The following is a 26,729-nucleotide window of genomic DNA, read 5'->3' on the forward strand; positions in this document are numbered from 1 at the left end:
AATGCCTCTCCCTCCATCTCCAATCTCTCAGTCTGTCTCTCCCTCCATCTCCAATCCCTCAGTCTGTCTCTCCCTCCATCTCCAATCCCTCAATGTGTCTCTGCTTCCTTTGCAGGTTGGGTTTGAAGGAAGCTGGGACAGTTTGGCTACAGCTGGTGCTGTTTAACACGACGTGTTCCCTTTTTCTGCTCCTGGCAACTCTTGGTGATGTCAGTAAGAGTGAAAGGAATCACCATGACGACGGGCAAGATGAAGAAATGGAATCGCGGTGAGATGATAAGTGATGAGCTCATGGCCGCCACGGTGGGTGATGCGGAATGGCTGAAACTGAGCTTAAACAAAGCAAAAGGGAAGGTCGCAGTGGATCAGAATGTAGGTACCTCAGCACACACCCGTCTGATTCACCCAGAATGTCATTCGTCCTGCCTTCTCTTCCCAAACACTCTTGGGGCAGGTACAACACGGGATTGGATACAGAGTAAAGCTCCCTCTACACTGTCCCCCATCAAACACTCCCAGGAAAGGTACAGCACGGAGTTAGATACAGAGTAAAGCTCCCTCTACACTGTCCCCATCAAACAGTCCCAGGACAGGTACAGCACGGGGTTAGATACAGAGTAAAGCTCCCTCTACACTGTCCCCATCAAACACTCCCAGGACAGGTACAGCACAGGATTAGATACAGAGTAAAGCTCACACTACATCAGGGTGAGGTAGCTAAATGGATGGAAAATTGGCTTGATGACAGAAGCCAGAGGCTGGTTGTAGAGGGTTGTTTTTCAAACTGGAGGCCTGTGACCAGTGGTGTGCCTTAGGGATCAGTGCTGGGTCCACTGTTATTTGTCATTTATATTAATGATTTGGATGAGAATATAGGAGGCATGGTTAGTAAGTTTGCAGATGACACCAAGATTGATGGCATAGTGGACAGTGAAGAAAGTTATCTCGGATTGCAATGGGATCTTGATCAATTGGGCCAGTGGGCTGACGAATGGCAGATGGAGTTTAATTTAGATAAATGCGAGGTGATGCATTTTGGTAGATTGAACCAGGGCAGGACTTACTCAGTTAATGGTAGGGCATTGGGGAGAGTTACAGAACCAAGAGATCTGGGGGTACAGGTTCATAGCTCCTTGAATGTGGAGTCACAGGTGGACAGAGTGGTGAAGAAGGCATTCAGCATGCTTGGTTTCATTGGTCAGAACATTGAATACAAGAGTTGGGACATCTTGTTGAAGTTGTACAAGACATAGGTAACATAGAGAACATAGAACAGTACAGCACAGAACAGGCCCTTCGGCCCACGATGTTGTGCCGAGCTTTATCTGAAACCAAGATCAAGCTATCCCACTCCCTATCATCCTGGTGTGCTCCATGTGCCTATCCAATAACTGCTTAAATGTTCCTAAAGTGTCCGACTCCACTATCACTGCAGGCAGTCCATTCCACACCCCAACCACTCTCTGTGTAAAGAACCTACCTCTGATGTCCTTCCTGTATCTCCCACCACGAACCCTATAGTTATGCCCCCTCGTAATAGCTCCATCCACCCGAGGAAATAGTCTTTGAACGTTCACTCTATCTATCCCCTTCATCATTTTATCAACCTCTATGAAGTCTCCCCTCAGCCTCCTCGGCTCCAGAGAGAACAGCCCTAGCTCCCTCAACCTTTCCTCATAAGACCTACCCTCCAAACCAGGCAGCATCCTGGTAAATCTCCTCTGCACTCTTTACAGCGCTTCCACATCCTTCTTATAGTGATGTGACCAGAACTGCACACAATATTCCAAATGTGGTCTCACCAAGGTCCTGTACAGTTGCAGCATAACCCCACGGCTCTTAAACTCCAACCCCCTGTTAATAAAAGCTAACACACTATAGGCCTTCTTCACAGCTCTATCCACTTGAGTGGCAACCTTTAGAGATCTGTGGTTATGGACCCCAAGATCTCTCTGTTCCTCCACAGTCTTCAGAACCCTACCTTTGACCCTGTAATCCACATTTAAATTAGTCCTACCAAAATGAATCACCTCACATTTATCAGGGTTAAACTCCATTTGCCATTTTTCAGCCCAGCTTTACATCCTATCTATGTCTCTTTGCAGCCTACAACAGCCCTCCACCTCATCCACTACTCCACCAATCTTGGTGTCATCAGCAAATTTACTGATCCACCCTTCAGCCCCCTCCTCTAAGTCATTAATAAAAATCACAAAGAGCAGAGGACCAAGCACTGATCCCTGCGGCACTCCGCTAGCAACCTGCCTCCAATCCGAAAATTTTCCATCCACCACCACTCTCTGTCTTCGATCAGACAGCCAGTTACCTATCCAATCGGCCAACTTTCCCTCTATCCCACACCTCCTCACTTTCATCATAAGCCGACCATGGGGGACCTTATCAAACGCCTTACTAAAATCCATGTATATGACATCAACTGCCCTACCTTCACCAACACACTAGTTACCTCCTCAAAAAATTCTATCAAATTTGTGAGGCACGACTTGCCCTTCACGAATCCGTGCTGACTATCCCGGATTAATCCGCATCTTTCTAAATGGTCGTAAATCCCATCTCTAAGGACCTTTTCCATCAATTTACCAACCACCGAAGTAAGACTAACCGGTCTATAATTACCAGGGTCATTTTTATTCCCTTTCTTAAACAGAGGAACAACATTCGCCATTCTCCAGTCCTCTGGCACCATCCGCGTGGACAGCGAGGACCCAAAGATCAAAGCCAAAGGCTCTGCAATCTCATCCCTTGCCTCCCAAAGAATCCTAGGATACATTTCATCAGGCCCAGGGGACTTATCGACCTTCAGTTTATTCAAAACTGCCAGGACATCCTCCCTCCGAACATCTATTTCCTCCAGCCTATTAGCCTGTAACACCTTCTCTTCCTCAAAAACATGGCCCCTCTCCTTGGTGAACACTGAAGAAAAGTATTCATTCATCACCTCGCCTATCTCTACTGACTCCATACATAAGTTCCCACTACTGTCCTTGACCGGCCCTAACCTCACCCTGGTCATTCTTTTATTCCTCACATAAGAGTAAAAAGCCTTGGGGTTTTCCTTGATCCGACCCGCCAAGGACTTCTCGTGTCCCCTCCTAGCTCTCCTAAGCCCCTTTTTCAGCTCATTCCTTGCTAACTTGTAACCCTCAATCGAGCCATCTGAACCTTGTTTCCTCATCCCTACATAAGCTTCCCTCTTCCTTTTCACAAGACATTCCACCTCTTTCGTGAACCATGGTTCCCTCACTCGGCCATTTCCTCCCTGCCTGACAGGGACATACCTATCAAGGACACCCAGTATTTGTTCCTTGAAAAAGTTCCACTTTTCATTAGTTCCTTTCTCTGACAGTTTCTGTTCCCAACTTATGCCCCCTAATTCTTGCCTAATCGCATCATAATTACCTCTCCCCCAATTGTAAACCTTGCCCTGCCGTACGGCCCTATCCCTCTCCATTGCAATAACAAAAGACACCGAATTGTAGTCACTATCTCCAAAGTGCTCTCCCACAACCAAATCTAACACTTGGCCCGGTTCATTTCCCAGTACCAAATCCAATGTGGCCTCACCTCTTGTCGGCCTATCCACATATTGTGTCAGGAAACCCTCCTGCACACACTGCACAAAAACTGCCCCATCCGAACTATTTGACCTACAAAGGTTCCAATCAATATTTGGAAAGTTAAAGTGCCCCATGACAACTACCCTGTGACCCCCACACCTATCCATAATCTACTTAGCAATTTCTTTCTCCACATCTCTATTACTATTTGGGGGCCTATAGTAAACTCCTAACAACGTGACCGCTCCTTTCCTATTTCTAACCACAGCCTATATTACCTCAGTGTGCAGATCCCCCTCGAAGTGCCTTTCCGCAGCCGTTAAACTATCCTTGATTAACAATGCCACTCCTCCACCTCTTTTACCAGCTTCCCTACACTTAGTGAAACATCTATACCCCGGAACGTCCAACAACCATTCCTGTCCTTGTTCTACCCACGTCTCCGTAATGGCCACAACATCGTAGTCCCAGGTACCAATCCACGCCCCAAGTTCATCTACCTTGTTCCGGATGCTCCTTGCATTGAAGTAGACACACTTCAACCCACCTTCCTGTCTACCAGTACCCACCCTTGACCCTGATACCTTCCCCAATACCTCACCACCCTCACTGACTTCTGGACTACAACTTGTAAGGCCACACTTGGAATACTGTGTACAGTTCTGGTCACCCTATTATAGAAAGGATATTATTAAACTAGAGAGAGTGCAGAAAAGATTTACTAAGATGCTACCGGGACTTGATGGATTGAGTTATAAGGAGAGGCTGGATAGACTGGGACTTTTTTCTCTGGAGCGTAGGATGCTGAGGGGTGATCTTATAGACGTCTATAAAATAATGAGGAGCACAGATCAGCAAGATAGTCAACATCTTTTCCCAAAGGTAGGGGAGTCTAAAACTAGAGGGCATAGGTTTAAGGTGAGAGGGGAGAGATACAAAAGTGTCCAGAGGAGCAATTTTTTCACACAGAGCGTGGTGAGTGTCTGGAACAAGCTGCCAGAGGTAGTAGTAGAGGCAGGTACAATTTTGTCTTTTAAAAAGCATTTAGAGAGTTACATGGGTAAGATCGGTACAGTGGGATATGGGCCAAAGGCGGGCAATTGGGATTAGCTTCGGGTTTAAAAAAAAGGGCAGCATGGACAAGTTGGGCCGGAGGACCTGTTTCCATGCTGTGAACCTCTATGCCTCTGTGACTTTACACTGTCCCCCAGCAAACAGTCCCAGACAGGTAGAGCATGGAGTTAGATACAGAGTAAAGCTCCCTCTACACTGTCCCCCATCAAACACTCCCAGGACAGGTACAGCACGGGGTTAGATACAGAGTAAAGCTCCCTCTACACTGTCCCCATCAAACACTCCCAGGACAAGTACAGCACGGGGTTAGATACAGAGTAAAGCTCCCTCTACACTGTCCCCATCAAACACTCGCAGGACAGGTACAGCACAGGGTTAGATACAGAGTAAAGCTCCCTCTACACTGTCCCCCATCAAACACTCCCAGGACAGGTACAGCACGGGGTTAGATACAGAGTAAACCTCCCTCTACACTGTCCCCATCAAACACTCCCAGGACAGGTACAGCACGGGGTTAGATACAGAGTAAAGCTCCCTCTACACTGTCCCCATCAAACACTCCCAGGACAGGTACAGCACGGGGTTAGATACAGAGTAAACCTCCCTCTACACTGTCCCCATCAAACACTCCCAGGACAGGTACAGCACGGGGTTAGATACAGAGTAAAGCTCCCTCTACACTGTCCCCCATCAAACACTCCCAGGACAGGTACAGCACGGGGTTAGATACAGAGTAAAGCTCCCTCTACACTGTCCCCATCAAACACCCCCAGGACAGGTACAGCACGGGGTTAGATACAGAGTAAAGCTCCCTCTACACTGTCCCCCATCAAACACTCCCAGGACAGGTACAGCACGGGGTTAGATACAGAGTAAACCTCCCTCTACACTGTCCCCATCAAACACTCCCAGGACAGGTACAGCACGGGGTTAGATACAGAGTAAAGCTCATTTGTGGTTCGTGGGCTTCACTGACTGGGCCAACATTATTACATCCCTAGTTGCCCTTGAACTGAGTGGCTTGGCCATTTCAGAGGGCAGTTTAGAGTCAACCCCATTGCTGTGGCTTTGGAGTCACATGTAGGCCAGACCGGGTAAGGATGGCAGATTTCCTTCCCTGAAGGACATTAGTGACCCAGATGGGTTTTTCCAACAATTGACAATGGTTTCATGGTCATCAGTAGATTCTTAATCCCAGATAATTTTTATTGAATTCAAATTCCACCATCTGCCGTGGCGGGATTCGAACCCAGGTCCCCAGAACATTAGCTGAGTGTCTGGATTAATAGTCTAGTGATAATACCACTGGGCCATCACCTCCCCCTCGTTGTGATAGTCATGACAATCAATCAGTCTTGATCATATTGAATGATGGAGAAGGCCTGAGGGGTTGAATGGCTACTCCTGACTATGTTCATGTGTTTGTATGTTGATCTGTTTGCATGTTGATATGTTTGCATGTTGATATGTTTGCATGTTGATCTCTTTGCATTTTGATCTGTTTGTATGTTGATCTGTTTGTATGCTGATATGTTTGTATGCTGATATGTTTGTATGCTGATATGTTTGTATGTTGGCACTAACCCTGCATTGCCTCTCTGCCTGTCCCTCCTGGTGTTAGGGTTACAATGCGGTGCACTTGGCTGCTCTGCATGGGAGGCTGGAGTGCCTGAAGGTGTTGGTGGAAGACTACCACATGGACGTGAACCTGGCCAATCCGAAGGGCTGGCGCCCCATCCACCTGATCCTCAACAAGGAGTGCCAATTCCGAGCGCTGAAATGCCTGAAGTACCTCCTCAGTATCGGTGCCGATCCAAACCTGTATGTGTCAACGTAGCTTCACTACACAGGGAGCTTTGGAGAATGAATGGAATATCTGGGGTGGTCCAGAGTTAGCTGATAAGAAAATAACAATTTCTGGAGACAAAAAGAACAAATTAATTTATGAGGTGTGGGGATCTCTCGCTAGGCCAGCATTTATTGTCCATCCCTAATTGCCCTTAAGAAGGTGGTAATGAGCTTCCTTCTTGAACCGCTGCAGTCCATATGGTGTAGGTACACCCACAGTGCTGTTAGGGAGGGAGTTCTGGGATTTTAACCCAGCCATAGTGAAGGAACGGTGAGAGATTTCCAAATCATGGTGATGAGTATCTTGGAGGGGAATTTCCTGGTGGGGTTCCCAGGTATCTGCTGCTCTTGTCCTTCTAGATGGTAGTGGTCATGGGTTTGGATACGCTGTCTAGGGAGCCATGGAGAGTTCCTGCAGTGCAATCTGTAGATAGTACACACGGCTGCCACTGTGCGTTGTAATAGAGAGAGTGAATGTTTATGGGAGGGGTAGCAATCAAGCGGGGCTGCTTTGTCCTGGATGGTGTTGAGCTTCTTGTGTGTTGTTGGAGCCGCACCCATCCAGGCGAGTGGGGAGTATTCCCTCACACTCCTGACTTGTGCATTGTAGATGGTGGAGAGGCTTTGGGGAGTCAGGAGGTGAGTTACTCTCCGCAGGATTCCCAGCCTCTGACCTGCTCTGGGAGCCACAGTATTTATATGGTTGGGTCCAGTTCACTTTCTGGTCAATGGTAACCCCCAGGATGTTGATAGTGGGGATTCAGCGATGGTAACACCAGTGAATGTCAAGAAGCGATGTTTACATTCTCGCGTGTTGGAGATGATCATTGTCTGGCACATGTGTGGCACAAATGTTACTTGTCACTTGTCAGCCCAAGCTGGTCCAGGTCTCACTGCATTTGGACACGGACTGCTTCAGTACCTGAGGAGTCGCGAATGGTGCTGAACATTGTACAATCATCAGCAAACATCTCCACTTCTGACCTTATGATATAAGTTTAGTTAATTTATTAGTGCCACAAGTAGGCATACATTAACACTGCAATGAAGTTACTGTGAAAATCCCCTGATGGAGGGAAGGTCCTTGGTGAAGCAGCTGAGGATTGTTGGGCCTAGGACACTATCCTGAGGGACTCCTGCAGAGATGTCCTGGAGCTGAGATGACTGACCCTCCACAACCACAACCATCTTCCTATGCACCGGGTATGACTCCAACCACCGAAGAGTTTGCCCCCTGATACCCATTGATTCCAGTTTTGCTCGGGCTCCTTGATGCCGCACTTGGTCGAATACGGCCTTGATGTCAAGGGCTGTCACTCTCACCTCACCTCTGGAATTCAGCTCTTTCGTCCATGTTTGAACCAAGGCTGTAATGAGGTCAGGAGCTGAGTGACCCTGGCAAAACCCAAACTGGGGGCCACTGAGCAGGTTATTGCTGAGCAGGTGCTGCTTGATAGCACTGTCAATGACCCCTTCCATCACTTTACTGTTGATCGAGAGTAGACTGATTGGGCGGTAATTGGCCGGGTTGGGTTTGTCCTGTTTCTTGTGTACAGGACATACCCGGGCAATTTCCACATTGTTGGGTAGATGCCAGTGTTGTAACTGTACTGGAAGAGCTTGGCTAGGGGAGCGACAAGTTCTGGAGCTCAAGTCTTCAGTGCTGTTGCCAGAATGTTATCAGGGCCCATTGCCTTTGCAGTATCAGTGCCTTCAGCCATTTCTTGATATCACGTGGAGTGAATTGAATTTATTGAAGACTCTCATCTGTGATGGGGACCTGCGGAGGAGGCCGAGATGGATTATCCACTCGGCATTGAGGAACAGCAGTAGGCCATTCAGCCCATTGATCTTGTTCTGCCATTTAATGAGATCATGGCTCCATATACCTCGCTTCAGCCCACACCCTTTAATACCTTTGCTTAACAAAATTTTATCTGATTTAAAATTAGAACAGACCTGCTCTTCGTGGAAGAGAATTCCAAACCTCTATCACCCTTTTGTGTGGAAGTGCTTCCTCCTGAACAGTCCAACCTTAATTTTTAGACTATGCCCTCTAGTTCTAGAATCTCTAACCAGTGGAAATAATTCATCTTTATCTGTCCTTTCCTGTTCGTAGCTTGAAGACTTTGATGAGACAACCCTTAACCTTCTGCATTCTATAGAAAACATAACTAACTTGTATAATGGCGGCACGGTGAGCACAGTGGTTGGCGCTGCTGCTTCACAGCTCCAGGGACCTGGGTTCGATTCCCGGCTTGGGTCACTGTCTGTGTGGAGTTTGCACATTCTCCTCGTGTCTGCGTGGGTTTCCTCCGGGTGCTCCGGTTTCCTCCCACAGTCCAAAGATGTGCGGGTTAGGTTGATTGGCCATGCTAAATTTGCCCCTTAGTGTCCTGGGATGCGTAGATTAGAGGGATTAGCGGGTAAAATATGTAGGGGTATGGGGGTAGGGCCTGGGTGGGATTGTGGTCGGTGCAGACTCGATGGGCCGAATGGCCTCTTTCTGTACTGTAGGGTTTCTATGATTTCTAATCTCTCCTCGTAGCTTAACCCCTGGAATCCAGGTATTATTCTTGCAAAGCTACGTCGTACTCCCTCCAAGGCCAATGTATCCTTCCCAAGATAAAAGCAAAATAGTGAGGATGCTGGAATCTGAAACAAAAACAGAAAACGCTGGAAAATGTCAGCAGGTCTGACAGCATCTGTGGGGAGAGAATGGGGCCAAAGTTTCGAGACTAGATGGCCGCTCTGGCGAAAGGTCATCTGGACTCGAAACGTTGGCTCTATTCTCTCCCCAAAGATGTTGTCAGACCTGCTGAGATTTTCCAGCATTTTCTGTTTTTATGTCCTTCCTAAGGTGTGGTGCCCAGATCTGCTCACAATGACTCCAGGTGGGGTCTAACCAGGGTTTTGTATAGCTGCAGTATAACTTCCGTGTCCTTATACTCCAATCCTCTCGATATAAAGGCAAGCATTTCATGAATCTTATTGATTATTTCCTGGATCTGTTTGTGGCATTTTAAAGATCTATGCACCTGAACACTCAAGTCTCTTTGGACATGCATTATATTTAACTTCATGCCATTTGAAAAGTATTCTGATCTATTCTTTTTCAGTCCAAAATGAATAACCTCACACTTGCATGGATTGAAATCCATCTGCTGCAGTTTTGCCCATTCACCTGGCCTATTGGTATCCCTTTGTAATTTTATAAATCATAGAATCTACAGTGCAGAAAGAGGCCATTCGGCCCATTGAGCCTGCCCTGACAACAGTCCCACCCAGGTTCTATCCCCGTAACCCCACATATTTATCCTCCTAGTCTCCCTGGCACCAAGGGGCAATTTATCATGGCCAATCAACCTAACCCACACACCTTTGGAGTGTGGGAGGAAACCGGAGCACCCGGAGGAAACCCACACAGACACGGGGAGAACGTGCAAACTCGACACAGATACTGACCCGAGGCTGGAACTGAACCCGGTTCCCTGGCGCTGTGAGGCAGCAGTGCTAACCACTGTGCCACCCAGTGCTATCATGCTATCATCTACACTGTCCACAATGCCACTGAACTTTGTGTCCTCAGCAAGTTTAGATATATGACTTTCGATGCCACTATCCAAGTCATTAATAAATAATGTGAACAATTTCTGTCTGAAGATTGTTGCGAATGCTTCAGCCTTATCTTTTGCACTGATGTGCTGGGTTAAGGACGGGGATATTTGTGGAGCCTCCTCCTCCAGTGAGTTGTTGAATTGTTTAATCCGGTTCTCCTTTTATCACACCCCTTTGTCATGGACTGGATGCTCTCACGCATCAGTTTGTTCAGTTGCTTTATTGAGTACAGTGGGAGTGTTAAAGGATTAGTAATTCAGGAGCCCAGCATAATGCTTCAGAGGGGTGAGTTCAAACCCCACCATAACATCTGGAGCAGAATGAATTTAATTAACGAAGAATAAATAAGATGTTGATCTTAAGTGATTATGATCATGAATCTACCGTAAATCCCCATTTTCAATGGTTTTGTTTGAAAGGGTTTTTAATATTTAATATGCAGCATTTCCAGTTTTAAAGTGTGCAAGCACCATTAATCCAGGAACTCAGCTAACGTCCTGGGGACTCGGGTTCGAATCCCGCCACGGCAGCAGGTGGAGTTTGAATTCAATAAAAAATATCCGGAATTAAGAATCTACTCATGAAACCATTGTTGATTGTCGGAAAAACCCATCTGGTTCACTAATGTCCTTTGGGGAAGGAAATCTGCTGTCCTTACCTGGTCTGGCCTCCACATCTTGACTACATGTGACTCCAGAGCCACAGCAATGCGGATGACTCTCAACTGTCCTCCGGCAACTAGGGATGGGCAATAAATGCTGGCCAGCCAGCGACGCCCATGTCCCATGAATGAATAAACAAAAATCACATCCCAGTAGGAGGATGTCATGGTGAGATGAGGCCCAGGGATTCTGAATGGAGCCTGGCTTGTGATTGCTGCCATCTTGTCCTTTCCGTACATTCAAGGAACATCACTTGGTCTGCAGTGTTCTCAGATGCCCTGCTCCCATACTAAACTAAATTTCACAGTTAAGCTTTTGTTTTACTGTACCCTGTACTAGTTAAGGAACTCTGGTGAGGCCACAGCTGGAGTACTGTGTGCAGTTCTGGTCGCCACATTATCGGAAGGATATGAACGCACTTGAGGGGGTGCAGAGGAGATTCACCAGGATGCTGCCTGGGATGGAGCATTTAAGTTATGAAGAGAGGTTGGGATTAGGTGGGCAGGTCAAAGCCTTTCATGCGTCGGCGCAGATTCGATGGGCCGAAGGGCCTCTCCCGCACTGTAGTATTCTGTGATTCGAAACATAGAAATATAGAAAATCTACAGCACAAAACAGACCCTTCGGCCCCACAAGTTGTGCCGAACATATTTTAGACCTACCTATAACCCTCCATCCTATTAAGTCCCATATACTCATCCAGGAGTCTCTTAAAAGACCCTATTGAGTTTGCCTCCACCACCACTGATGGCAGCCGATTCCACTCACCCACCACCCTCTGAGTGAAAAACATCCCCCTAACATTTCCCCTGTACCTACACCCCAGCACCTTAAACCTGTGTCCTCTCGTAGCAGCCATTTCCACCCTGGGAAAAAGCCTCTGAGAGTCCACCCGATCTATGCCTCTCAACATCTTATACACCTCTATTAGGTCTCCTCTCATCCTTCGTCTCTCCAAGGAGAAAAGACCGAGCTCCCTCAGCCTATCCTCATAAGGCATGCCACTCAATCCAGGCAACATCCTTGTAAATCTCCTCTGCACCCTTTCAATCTTTTCCACATCCTTCCTGTAATGAGGCGACCAGAACTGAGCTGATTCTGTGAACTTTGTTTATTGAAAGCCTTCTCCAGGTTGCGTATCTTACAGTGCAGAAACTGTAAACTTTGTTTTTTTCACATTTCTTTGCTGTGGATGCAGTAGGTACCTGAGGAACTGCTGTGGACTTCTGTTTTTGAAAGAATTTTCTGTGGTACAGGAGCACCGCTCTGCATTGTACTGTACAGTCCCTGTGTTTGAGGAACCCATTGTAAACTTGGCGCTTTAACAAGGTCACTGTGAGGCGAAGCCTACAGGCGAGGCAGCAATGTTTAAGTTACTTATTGCACTGAGCAGCACAGTACATGTGGTACAGCCTTTCAATTTTTACATAGATTTTCCAGGCACAGATTGTCCTCAGGAACCTAACTCTAGCTTTCGCATTAACTTCTACCTTGCAGTCACTACTTTAAGTGAGGACTTCCTGTACAGGACTGTTGTAAAATCCCAACAAAAAATCCTTTAAGTTTAAAGTTTATTTATCGGTGTCACAAGTAGGTTTACATTAACACTGCAATGAAGTTACTGTGAAAATCCCCTAGTCATCACACTCTGGCGCCTGTTCGGGTTACACTGAGGGAGAATTTAGCACGGCCAATGCACCCTAACCAGCACGTCTTTCAGACTGTGGGCGGAAACCGGAGCACCCGGAGGAAACCCACGCAGACACAGGGAGAATGTGCAAACTCCACACAATGACCCAAGCCGGGAACTGAACCCGGGTCCCTGGCGCTGTGTGGCAGCAGTGCTAACTTTGATTTTGATTTGATTTGATTTGTTTTATTATTGTCACATGTATTAGTATACAGTGAAAAGTATTGTTTCTTGCGCGCTATACAGACAAAGCATACCGTTCATAGAGAAGGAAACGAGAGAGTGCAGAATGTAGTGTTAGAGAAAGGGTGTAGAGAAAGATCAACTTAATGCAAAGTAGGTCCATTCAAAAGTCTGACAGCAGCAGGGAAGAAGCTGTTCTTGAGTCAATTGGTACGTGACCTCAGACTTTTGTATCTTTTTGCCAATGGAAGAAGGTGGAGGAGGGGGAAGGAAATCTGCCATCCTTACCCGGTCTGGCCTACACATGACTCCAGAGCCACAGCAATGTGGTTGACTCTCAACTGCCCTCTGAAATGGTCTGGCAAACCACTCATTTCAAGGGCAATTGGGGATGGGCAATAAATGCTGACCTTACCAGTGACACCCACATCCCATGAAAGAATAAAAATGGGTTTTGTCATGAAGTGGATACATAGCAAAGGGGGGGTTTGGGTGGAGATTAGTCACTGTTTTACTAAATGATGGAGTAGAATTAAGGGGCTGAATAACACGGTAGCACAGTGGGCGGCACGGTAGCACAGTGGTTAGCACTGCTGCTTCACAGCTCCAGGGTCCCGGGTTCGATTCCTGGCTTGGGTCACTGTCTGTGTGAAGTTTGCACATTGTCTGCGTGGGTTTCCTCCGGGTGCCCCGGTTTCTCCCACAGTCCAAAGATGTGCGGGTTAGGTTGATTGGCCAGGTTAAAAATTGCCCCTTAGAGTCCTGGGATGTGTGGATTAGCGGGTAAATTATGTGGGGGTAGGGCCTGGGTGGGATTGTGGTCGGTGCAGACTCGATGGGCCGAATGGCCTCCTTCTGCACTGTAGGGTTTCTATGATTTCTATGAACATCCTCTCATTGCTAACAAAGTACTTTGGAAACATCCCTGCCGCTGGTTGTGGAGTTTAGAGTTAGTGGACATATTATAAACAGTACAGCTAAACGCATCAGGAATAAAACTAGGAAAAAACCTCCACACACTGTTGCAATGTAAAAACTTATGGAATTATTTTTTGCAGAGCAAGATCCCACCAGCAGGATATGATAATGGAGAAAGTAGCTGAATTACATGGGAGAGTAGAGTTGGTGGTAGGGGAGAGTGTACACAGGGCTGTGAGAGGGTTAAATGGGTGGATAGAGTGTGATGGGGAGAGTGTACACGGGGCTGTGAGGGGGTTAAATGGGTGGATAGAGTGTGATAGGGGAGAGTGTACACGGGGCTGTGAGAGGGTTAAATGGGTGGATAGAGTGTGATAGGGGAGAGTGTACACGGGGCTGTGAGGGGGTTAAATGGGTGGATAGAGTGTGATAGGGGAGAGTGTACGTGTGGAAGCGGAAGGGTGAACTGATGCATTGGCACTTTCTAATTTGCTGTTTCTCCTGTTCCTGTTGTAAACTATATCCTGCTGAAATATTGAAAACATTTGCCTTTGATTTTTCCAGCCAGACAAACGACGGTATAACCCCACTTCACCAGGCAGCTGAAGTGGGTTTACTGGATTGTATCATTGCTTTAGTACAAGCTGGAGCTAAAGTGAAAACCCGCGACTCAAGAGGTCACAGACCCATTGATCTGGCTAAAATCTGGGGTCACCGTCAGTGTGCAAGGTGTGTACAGTCTTACCAGCCTAGCCTTCTGCAGAGTGCACGTCACACCCACATGACTTATCTCTCGGAAAGTGGTGATGCTGAGCTGCTTTCCTGAACCACTGCAGTCTCTGTTACGTAGATACACCCACAGTGCTGTTAGGTAGGGAGTCACTTCAGTCTCTATGGTGTAGATACACCCACAGTGCTGTTAGGGAGGGAGTCACTTCAGTCTCTATGGTGTAGATACACCCACAGTGCTGTTAGGTAGGGAGTCACCGCAGTCTCTATGGTGTAGATACACCCACAGTGCTGTTAGGGAGGGAGTCACCGCAGTCTCTATGGTGTAGATACACCCACAGTGCTGTTAGGGAGGGAGTCACCGCAGTCTCTATGGTGTAGATACACCCACAGTGCTGTTAGGGAGGGAGTCACCGCAGTCTCTATGGTGTAGATACACCCACAGTGCTGTTAGGGAGGGAGTTCCAGGATTTTGACCCAGCGACAGTGAAGGAACAGCGATAATAGTTCCCGATGATCATAGATCATAGAATCCCTACAGTGCAGAAGGAGGCCATTCAACCCATCGAGTCTGCACTGACCATAATCCACCCAGGCCTATCCCCCTAACTCCACGTATTTACCCTAGCTAGTCCCCCTGACACTATGAGGCAATTTACTATGGCCTAGTAACCTAACCCGCACATCTTTGGACTGTGGGAGGAAACCCACGCAGACACGGGGAGCACGTACAAACTCCACACTGTCACCTGAGGCCAGATTTGAATCCGGGTCCATAGCGCTATGAGGCAGCAGTGAGGCAGCAGTGCTAACCACTGGCCACCATACCGCCCCTCAAATTAGATCACAGTGATGTGCGATTTGCAGGGGAACCTGGTGGCCCCATGTGTCCATCACCTTTGTTCCAAGGACATTTTCAGTTTGGGCGGCACGGTAGCACAGTGGTTAGCACTGCTGCTTCACAGTTCCAGGGACCTGGGTTCGATTCCCGGCTTGGGTCACTGTCTGTGTGGAGTTTGCACATTCTCCTCGTGTCTGCGTGGGTTTCCTCCGGGTGCTCCGGTTTCCTCCCACAGTCCAAAGATGTGCAGGTTAGGTTGATTGGCTATGCTAAAAATTGCCCCTTAGTGTCCCGAGATGCGTAGGTTAGAGGGATTAGCGGGTAAATATGTGGGGTGGGGCCTGGGTGGGATTGTGGTCGGTGCAGACTTGATGGGCCAAATGGCCTCTTTCTGCACTGTAGGGTTTCTATGATTCTATGACATAAAGTGGGTTTCGAGGGAACTGGAGAATAAACTTATTCCACACACTTCGTAGGAGCAATTAGCAAACAAAATAACATCTTTAGATGGAAGGGGTACCAATCCTTCTTTCAGCCTTTTCTAGGCATGTGCAATGCAGAAGGCGACTTTGTTGGATTGTGCATCAGGCACAAGAGGCTGTCTGTCTGTGAAGAGGCCTCGGCCTAGTGGTATTATCACTAGACTATCAATCCAGAAGCTAATGTTCTGGGAACCCGGGTTCGAATCCTGCCACAGCAGATGGTGGAACTTGAATTTGATTTTGAAAAATCTGGAATTAAGGATCTACTGATGACCATGAAACCATTGTGGATTGTCGGAAAAACCCATCTGGTTCACTAACGTCCTTTAGGGAAGGAAATCTGCTGTCCTTACCTGGTCTGGCCTACATGTGACTCCAGAGCCACAGCAATGTGGTTGGATCTCAACTGCCCTCGGATAACTAGGGATGGGCAATGAATGCTGGTCAGCCGGTGACACCCATGTTCCACGAATGAATAAAGTTCTTTCTATTCTGTTCTTATGTTCCAAATCTGCACCATGGTGACTCCTAACCAGGGTGACAGTCAATACTATAGTCACAATTACAAAGAACAAAGAACAAAGAACAGTACAGCACAGGAAACAGGCCCTTCGGCCCTCCAAGCCTGTGCCGCTCCTTGGTCCAACTAGACCAATCGTTTGTATCCCTCCATTCCCAGGCTGCTCATGTGACTATCCAGGTAAGTCTTAAACGATGTCAGCGTGCCTGCCTCCACCACCCTACTTGGCAGCGCATTCCAGGCCCCCACCACCCTCTGTGTAAAAAACATCCCTCTGATATCTGAGTTATACTTCGCCCCTCTCACCTTGAGCCCACGACCCCTCGTGATCGTCACCTCCGACCTGGGAAAAAGCTTCCCACTGTTCACCCTATCTATCCCCTTCATAATCTTGCACACCTCTATTAGATCTCCCCTCATTCTCCGTCTTTCCAGGGAGAACAACCCCAGTTTACCCAATCTCTCCTCATAGCTAAGACCCTCCATACCAGGCAACATCCTGGTAAATCTTCTCTGCACTCTCTCTAAGCCTCCACGTCCTTCTGGTAGTGCGGCGACCAGAACTGGACGCAGTACTCCAAATGTGGCCCAACCAGCGTTCTATACAGCTGCATCATCAGACTCCAGCTTTTATACTCTATACCCCGTCCTATAAAGGCAAGCATACCATACGTCTTCTTCACCACCTTCTCCACCTGTGTTGCCACCTTCAAGGATTTGTGGACTTGCACACCTAGGTCCCTCTGTGTTTCTATACTCCTGATGACTCTGCCATTTATTGTATAACTCCTCCCTACATTATTTCTTCCAAAATGCATCACTTCGCATTTATCCGGATTAAACTCCATCTCTCCGCCCAATTTTCCTGCCTATCTATATCCTGCTGTATTGCCCGACAATGCTCTTCGCTATCCGCAAGTCCAGCCATCTTCGTGTCATCCGCAAACTTGCTGATTACACCAGTTACACCTTCTTCCAAATCATTTATATATATCACAAATAGCAGAGGCCCTAGTACAGAGCCCTGCGGAACACCACTGGTCACAGACCTCCAGCCGGAAAAAGACCCTTCGACCACTACCCTCTGTCTCCTATGGCCAAGCCAGTTCTCCACCCATCTAGCCACTTCTCCTTGTATCCCATGAGCCTTAACCTTCTTAACCAACCTGCCATGTGGGACTTTGTCAAATGCCTTACTGAAATCCATATAGACGACATCCACGGCCCTTCCTTCATCAACCGTTTTTGTCACTTCCTCAAAAAACTCCACCAAATTTGTAAGGCATGACCTCCCTCTTACAAAACCATGCTGTCTGTCACTAATGAGATTGTTCCGTTCTAAATGCACATACATCCTGTCTCTAAGAATCCTCTCCAACAACTTCCCTACCACGGACGTCAAGCTCACCGGCCTATAATTTCCTGGGTTATCCCTGCTACCCTTCTTAAACAACGGGACCACATTCGCTATCCTCCAATCCTCAGGGACCTCACCCATGTCCAAAGAAGCGACAAAGATTTCTGTCAGAGGCCCAGCAATTTCATCTCTCCTCTCCCTGAGCAGTCGAGGATAGATGCCATCAGGCCCTGGGGCTTTGTCAGTTTTAATGTTCCCTAAAAAACCTAACACTTCCTCTCTTGTAATGGAGATTTTCTCCAACGGGTCAACACCTCCCTCCGAGACACTCCCGGTTAACACGCCCCTCTCCTTCGTGAATACCGATGCAAAGTATTCATTTAGGATCTCCCCTATTCCCTTGGATTCTAAGCATAATTCCCCTCCTTTGTCCCTGAGAGGTCCGATTTTCTCCCTGACAACTCTTTTGTTCCTAACGTATGAATAGAATGCCTTAGGATTCTCCTTAATCCTGCCTGCCAAGAACATTTCATGACCTCTTTTTGCCCTTCCATCTCCCCGTTTGAGTTCTTTCCTACTCTCTCTGTATTCCTCCAGAGCTCCATCTGTTTTCAGTTGCCTGGACTTAACGTACGCCTCCCTTTTCATTTTAATCAGATCCTCAATTTCCCTGGTTATCCACGGCTCTCGAATCCTACCTTTCCTATCTTTCCTTTTTACAGGCACATGCCTATCCTGCAGCCTTATCAATAGTTCCTTAAAAGACTCCCACATGCCAGACGCGGACTTACCCTCGAACATCCTCTCCCAATCAACATCCACCAATTCCTGCCTAATCCGGCTATAGTCAGCCTTCCCCCAATTTAGCACCCTGCCCGTAGGACAGCACTCATCCTTGTCCATTACTATCCTAAAGTTAACAGAGTTGTGGTCACTATTTGCCACATGTTCCCCTACCGAAACTTTGACGACCTGACCGGGCTCATTTCCCAGAACTAGGTCCAGTATAGCCCCCTCTCTAGTCGGGCTATCTACATACTGTCCCAAAGAACCTTCCAGTACGCATTTTACAATTGGTTGTAAAGCACTCAGGGGTGTTCTGAGGTAATGAAAGGTGAGGTTTAAATTCTCACAGACAGAACGTATGAGTTTTCTCATTGTCTACGATCAGTGTGTTTTGTATCTGAGGCATATACACTTTCTTACCCTCACTGATTGTCCCAATTTAATTCCAGCAGCAAGCTCATTGTGAATTTAAAAATAAAGGTTATTGTGGTGTCTGGCCCCTTTAAGGCGAGAGCATCTGAAAGGGTCACATGACCTGGGCTGACCAATCAGAAAGCAAGTTGGGGCTTCACTCCGACTTGTCTGGACTTATCCCAGCAGTTAGATCCCAGAGTCATGTCTGGAAGCATTGAATCTGCATCATCCTGTAAATAGTTGTTGTTCATGAAAAATGTCTATAGTTTGTTATTAACTGGTGGAGCCAAGTTACTATAGTTATTTATTATCACACACTGGCCTCAGAATTTTAAAAACACAACACCTCCCTCACTTGACTCACTCAACTAGATACAAATGAGGGTAGAAGCAATACAATTAAATCCCATGATTGTTTCAGTCTCCTTTGTAATGGGCCTGTAGTTTCTGAGACGAGTTGATACTTTGGTTGAGCTGAAGGACTTTCAGTAAGCTGTGAATCCTCTTGTTGCTGAGTTTCTAGGAGATTGGGTCTCAGATGAAGCTGAAGTTGGAACAGATTGGGAGAATCTTTCTCCTGCTTTCAAGATACAGCTGCTTACTACCTTAGCAGGGTTTGATGGCTGACTGATGAGTCTCTGTCTCGGAGTAGTTTCTTGCTGAATTTCTCACATGTCAGTGCAGACTCGATGGGCTGAAAGGCCTCTTCTGCATTGTATGATTCTATGATTCTAATTGAAGAGTAGATGACAAAATTACTTCCTCTCAATGTGACTTCTACAAGTTCAAAGTCCTTTGTTTCCAAAAAGGGATGGTGTAATTTGATTATACCTCCTGTGTTGTTGTTTGACACTTTGAAATTCAACCAGTCTGACAGGGTGGCACAGTGGTTAGCACAGCTGCCTCACAGCGCCAGGGACCCGGGTTCAATTCCAACCTCAGGTCACTGTCTGTGTGGAGTCTGCACGTTCTCCCCGTGTCTGTGTGAGTTTCCTTCGGGTGCTCCGATTTCCTCCCACAGTCCAAAGTTGTGCAGGTTAGATGGATTGGCCATGCTGAATTGTCCCTTAGCGCTAGGGGACTAGCAGGGTCAATACGTGGGGTTACGGGGATTGTGATCGATGCAGACTCGATGGGCCAAATAGCCTCCTTCTGCTGTGTAGGGATTCTATGATATAACGGAAGGTCAATGGAATCCATTCACATTTGTCTAACACACAATGAGTTTCAATGTTTCTTTTGTCCGTGGTGAAATATAAGGTGAGTCAGCTGGAATGCTGTCATCCATCCTTAAACACAGGGATGTGAGAATTCTCTGGAGGGCTGTGAATATCCATGTTTAATTAGATATTTGCTCGAGACTCAGGACTATCTGGAGCTCAGAAGGCCACGCTGCTTTGCTCAATAGACTGTGTTTAAAATGTTTGAAGTATTGACTGGAAAGTCATAGCATATTGGAACATGACAAATGCAAATCTTTATTTTTTTCTGATTTTGTTTCACATTGGATTGCCTTTCTACACACCTTGTGTTTCCAGGTTTTTGGCCAATGCTGTATGGGAGGTGAACCGGGTCGAGTTCTTCAAGGAAATGGACAAGCTGCAGAAACTGAAGTTTATCTTACTGGTGGATGAAAAATATCGATCTGAAATCCACCAGGTTAGTCACTATTGGCAGAGAGAGATAAAAATGCAGGTGTTCGACCAATCAGACTGCCCTAGCCCTCCTAACCAATGAAATATAGGAACAGGAGGAGCTCATGTGGCACGATGGCACAGTGGTTAGCACTGCTGCCTCACAGAGCCAGGGACCCGGGTTTGATTCCCACTTGGGTCACTGTCTGTGTGGAGTTTGCACGTTCTCCCCGTGTCCGTGTGGGTTTCCTCCGGGTGCTCCGGTTTCCGTCCAAAGATGTGCTGGTTAGGTGCATTAGCTATGCTAAATTGCCTCTTAGTTTCCTGGCCTGCGGAAGTTAGAGGGATTAGTGGGTTAGATATGTGGGGTTATGGAGATAGTGCCTCCTTCTGCACTGTAGGGATTCTATGATTCTACATCATTCCCCCAAGCCTGTCCCACCAACCAGTGAGATTGTGGCTGACGTACAAGCTAACCTTTTGAAGTTTATTTATTTGTATCACAAGTAAGGCTTACATTAACACTGCAATGAAGTTACTGTGAAAATCCCCTAGTCACCACACTCCGGCACCTGTTCGGGTACACTGAGGGAGTATTTAGCATGGCCAATGCACCTGACCAGCACGTCTTTGGACTGTGGAAGGAAACCGGAGCACCCGAAGGAAACCCATGGAGACACGGGGAGAATGTGCGGACTCTGCACAGACAGTGACCCAAGCCAGGAATCGAACCCCGGTTCCTGGCGCTGAGGCAGCAGTGCTAACCACTGTGCCACCCCACTGCATGTACACATCTTTGTCTCGTATTGCTGGTCAACAAAAATCTATCAATCTCTAATTTTAAATTAATAATTGACCTCACATTAATTGTCCACTGCGGAAAAGAGTTCCAAACATCTACCACCCTTTGTATATAGAAATGTTTCCGAATTTCATTCCATAAGATGTAGGCACAGAAATAGGCCATTCAGCCCATCGAGTCTGCTCCGCTATTCAATGGGATCATGTCTGTTCTGATATGATAATCCTCAACTCCACTTTCCTGCCTTATCCCCATAACCCTCGATTCCCTTACTGATTAAAAACCTGTCCATCTCAGCCTTGAACATACTTAACCACCCAGCCTCGACAACCCTCTGCGGGAAAAAATTCCACAGACTCACTCCCCTCAGAGAAGAAATTCCTCCCCATCTCTGTATTAAGTGGGCGATCCTTTACTCTGAGATTATACCCTCTGTTCCCGGGCTCTCCCACAAGGGGAAACAACCTCTCAGCATCTACCCTGTCAAGCCCTTGAGTATTCTAGGTCTTAATAAGATCACCTCTCATTCTTCTAAACTCCAATGAGTCCTGACTCAACCTCTCAGAGTCACAGAATCCTACAGTGCAGAAGAGGCCCTTCGGCCCATCGAGTCTGCATCGAAGCATGAAAGGCCCTGACTTGCCCACCTAATCCCAGCACTTGGCCCATAGCCCTGAATGCTATGGCATGCCAAGCACTCATCCAGGTACTTTTTAAAGGATGCACCCCACCTCCACCACCCTCCCAGACAGCGTGTTCCAGACTGTCACCACCCTCTGAGTAAAAATGTTTTTCCTCAAATCCCCCCTAAAACTCCCACCCCTCACTTTTAACTTGTGTTTCCTCGTAACTGACCCTTCAACTAAGGGGAACAGCTGCTCTTCATCCACCCTGTCCATGCCCCTCAATCAGGTCGCCCCTCAGTCTTCTCTGCTCCAATGAAAACAATCCAAGCCTATCCAACCTCTCTTTATAACTTAAATGCTCCATCCCAGGCAGCATCCTGGTGAATCTCCTCTGCACCCCCTCCAGTGCAATCACATCCTTCCTATAATGTGGCGACCAGAACTGCACACACTGCTCCAGCTGTGGCCTCACCAAAGTTCTATACAACTCCATCATGACCTCTCTGCTTTTGTAATCTATACCCGGATTGCTACCCTATTTTCCTGCCTTTCCACCTTCAGAGATCTATGGACAAACACGCCAAGGTCCCTTTGTTCTTCGGAACTTCCCAGTGTCAGACCTTTCATAGTATACTTCCCGGTCAAATTATTCCTTCCAAAGTGTATCACCTCACACTTTTCAGGGTTAAATTCCATCTGCCACTTATCCGCCTATTTGACCATCTCGTCGATATCTTACTGTAACCCAAGACACTCAACCTCACTGTTAACCACCCTAGCAATCTGTGTGTCATCGGCAAACTGATCCTATCCCCCACATAGACATCTATGTCATTTATATAAATGACGAACAATAGGGGGTCCAGCACGGATCCCGTGGTACGCCACTGGTCACTGGCCTCCAGTCACTAAAGCAGCCGTCTGTCACCCTCCTCTGTCTCCTACCGCTAAGCCAATTATGTATCCACCTTATCAGATCACCCTGTATCCCATGTGCATCAGCCTTCTTCATAATTCTCCCATGAGGAACTTTGTCAAAAACTTTGCTGAAATCCATGTAAACTACATCAACCGCACTATCCTCATCCACACACTTGGTCACATCTCAAAAAATTCAATCAAATATGTTAGGCATGACCTCCCTCTGACAAAACCATGCTGACGACCCCTGATCAAACCTTGCCTCTCCAAATGGAGATAGATTCTCTCCTTCAGGATCTTCTCCAGTCGTTTCCCAACCACAGACGTGAGACTCACTGGTCTGTAGTCCCCTGGCTTGTCTCTACAACCTTTCTTAAATAGTGAGACCACATTAGCTGTTCTCTAGTCCTCTGGCACCTTCAATTCCCACTCACCTGAAGAAGGGGCTTAAGGCTCCGAAAGCTAGTGGCTTTTGCGACCAAATAAACCTGTTGGACTTTAACCTGGTGTTGTTAAACTTCTTACTGTGTTTACCCCAGTCCAACACCGGCATCTCCACATCATGACCTCCCCAGTGGCCAGGGAGGAATTAAAAATTTGGTTCACAGCCCCTGCAATTTCCTCCTTTGCCTCCCACAACAACCTGGGACACAATTCATCTGGACATGGAGATTTGTCCACTTTTAAGCCCACCAATACCTCCATTACCTTGTCACTCCCTCTGATCATTTTCTTTAGAGTCTCGCAGTCTCTCTGCCCGTGTTCCATAACCACCTCCTCATTCTCCTGGGTGAAAACAGATGTGAAATATTCATTTAACATCTTTCCTCATAAGAAAATCTCTCCATACCCGGGATCAACCTAGTGAACCTTCTCTGGGCTGCCTCCAATGCCAATACATCTTTCCTTAGACCAAAACTGTTCACAGTATTCCAGGTGTGGTCTAACTAGTGCCTTGTATAGTTTTAGTAAGACTTCCTTATTTTTACACTCCATTCCTTTTGAAATAAAGGCCAACATTACATTTTCCTCCCAATTACCTGCTGAACTTGCCCGCTAGCTTTTTGTGATTTTTGCACAAGGACCCCGACATTCTCAATGACCGAGCTTCCACAGCCCTCTGGGGTAGAGAATTCCAAAAAATTCACAGCCCTCCGAGTAAAAAAAAATCCTCACCTTGCTCCTAAGTGGCTTCCCCCTTATTTTGAAATTGTGCCTCTCGGTTCTCGACTCCCCAGCCAGGGGAAACATCTCACCTGCACCTACCCTGTTTATTCCTTTTAATTACTTTGTAGGTTCCAATGAGATCACCTTTCATTCTTTGAAATTCGAGAGAATACAGGCCCTACATTGCCCAATCTCTCTACAGAGGACACTCCCACCATCCCCGGAACAACTCCAGAGAGCCTTTGTTGTCCTCCCTCAATGGCAATAATGTCTTTCCTTAGGTAAGGGGACCAAAACTGAACACACTACTCCAGGTGCGATCTAATCAAGGCTGTATTCAGTTGAAGAAAGATCTCACTACTCCTGCACTCAAATCCTCTGGCGATAATAGAATCCATAGTACAGAAAGAGGCCATTTGGCTCATCGAGTCTGCACCGACCACAATCCCACCCAGGCCCTATTCCCATAACCCCACATATTTACCCTGCTAATCCCCCTGACACTGAGGGACATCCACTATCACCATAGTTCCTCTTTTAACACCCTGGAATGTAGAATATCAGCTCCGGGAAACTAGTCAACTTTCAGTCCCATTAATGTTGCCAATACAACATTTTTACTGATTTCCTTAAACTCCTCTTTCTCCCTTGTCTCTTGAATCTCTAATTATGGGAGAATTCTTGAATCTTCCTTGACCCAAAGTAATTATTTAGAAAATAGAATCCTACAGTGCAGAAGGAGGCCATTCGGCCCATCGAGCCTCCACCGATAACAACCCCACCCAGGCCCTATCCCCATAATCCCACGTATTTACCCCGCTAATCCCTCTAACCTACGCAACCTGGGACACTAAGGGGCAATTTAGCATGTCCAATCAACCTAACCCATACATCTTTGGACTGTGGGGGGAAACTGGAGCACCCGGCGGAAACCCATGCAGACACGGGGAGAACATGCAGACTCTGCACAGTGACCCAAGCCGGGAATCGAACCCAGGTCCCAGATGCTGTGAGACAGCAGTGCTAACCACTGTACCACGCTGGTGCCTCTCTGTCCCTTCTCTATTTTACATTATGTCTTCCCCCTGGCAACAGAGCCACATTTGTTTTAACCAAGCCTTTCTTTTGTTGTGTTATTTTGATGCATTGAAAAGTTCTGATGGTTTGTGTTACTGCAGGAAGAGAAAGAATCCTTTGCCAACGAGTCCTTCATGGTGTGGTTAGAGAAGAAGCAACTTCCCAACGTGCTGAGGGAATCGGCCAGCTTTATCAAGCCACGCAGGACGGTGTCAGAACGGAGGGTGCAGCAGTTGAGGGACTCGGTGAAGATTGAGGGCTGGACTGAATCCACACAGACCTTCACACTGGTGGAGGTCACAAAGCCGCGAGGTCCCTGCCGCTCCAAGAGGGATCCCAGAAGGGAAATGTCTGAAGGAAGGCACCGTGCAATTGCAGGCTCGAAATCCTGCGCCACGCCTCGCAAGGATGTCTGCCAGGCCAAGCCAATCTGGAATGTCAGCACCAATCCCACTTCCATCCCAATGGCTGACATCTCCAGGCAAATAGAGGCTGATCCAGACATGAACTTGAATTCCATGCTCAAGCAGCACGATTTCGGAATCTTATATCGGCTAGTATTGGATCACGTGGACCAGCCTGAGATAAGGACCAAGATCGGGGAGAAAGCATGGCCTCTGCCAACCCTGCCTCTCGACACCATCAAGGAGGAATTGTTCCCAGATTCCACTTACCACAGACTGAGGATCCCGGAGGATTTCAAGGCTGTTGACGTCTTAAAGCTTCCCAAGAAGCGTGGCATGGTCAAGGACAAGCCTGAGATAGAGATGCACCTGCGGGAGTGGCTGGAGCCAAAGATATCCTACCTCACACCCTCCCACTCCACGCGCCAGGCAGACTCCACCTGTACATGGGCCAAGAGGACACCTCAGCCTTTGCACAAACAGTATCTATTTCAAAATGGAACCAAGTGTCAAAGTCTCGACCTCGCAGCATTAGATGGCACTCACCTGGCTGAGGTAGAAGGTTGTGGGTTTGATCCCAGAGAGAGGAGCTCAGTTACCCAGGCTGAGACTCCCAATGCAGTAGCGAGGGAATGCTGCAGTGCTGGAGCGGAGGAGAGATGTTAGAGCAGGCAGGGCTGTGGTCTCTTAAGGGAATGTAAAAACAACAATCCAACAATTCTATTTGAAGGAGAGCATGAGGTTCTCCACTGAGTGTAGACTATCATGGATACCACTGATCCATTCGCCTCCTCTCAAAGCCCATCTACACACTCCACTATCACAGCCTCTACACCAGCGCGGATGTCCTTCAACCAGAGTCAAGGCATCTCCAAAATGGAAACAAGTTTCAGTAATCTCCAGACCTTGGCTGGATTGGAATCCAAGGGCAGTGGTGACCCCCAGTCCACCAGAGCTTTATCAGGAAGCCTGGCCTGTACGGGAACAGGTTAATTGCATCATAACACTCAATCCAGTTAGGGAAATCGGCAGGTTATTCCCACCAGTACTTACAAATAAAATCCATCTCATTTACAGAAACGGGGAATCGATGCACAGATTATAGCATGCATCTTTTTACATAGAACACAGGCCCTTCAGCCCACGATGCTGTGCCGAACATGACACCAATGAAACTTAATCCCTTCTGCCTCCCCATGGTCCATTTCTCTTTAATCCTTGTATATTCATGTGCTCATCCAAAAGTTCCTTAAACACCCCTATCATATCCGTCTCCATCATCACCCCTGACAGTGCGTTTCTGACACCTACCCCTCTCTGTGTAAAAAAAAAACTTGCCTCTCACATCTCCTTTGAACCTTTCCCCCCTCACCTTAAGTGCATGCCCCCTAGCATTAG

General features: G+C 47.3%; 1 protein-coding gene across 1 annotated transcript; it reads left to right on the forward strand.

Moving 5' to 3' along the window:
* Window positions 1–234: 234 nt before the first annotated feature.
* On the forward strand, window positions 235–25,997 carry ankrd53 (ankyrin repeat domain 53). Its single transcript, XM_078225088.1, has 5 exons — window positions 235–372; window positions 6,274–6,473; window positions 14,136–14,300; window positions 20,239–20,359; window positions 25,029–25,997. Exons 1-5 carry the CDS (start codon window positions 235–237, stop codon window positions 25,995–25,997), a joined length of 1,593 nt encoding a protein of 530 aa, XP_078081214.1.
* Window positions 25,998–26,729: the final 732 nt, after the last annotated feature.

The sequence above is a fragment of the Mustelus asterias genome, chromosome 1 (assembly GCF_964213995.1).
Source record: "Mustelus asterias chromosome 1, sMusAst1.hap1.1, whole genome shotgun sequence".
In the NCBI taxonomy this organism is placed as follows: Eukaryota; Metazoa; Chordata; class Chondrichthyes; order Carcharhiniformes; family Triakidae; genus Mustelus; species Mustelus asterias.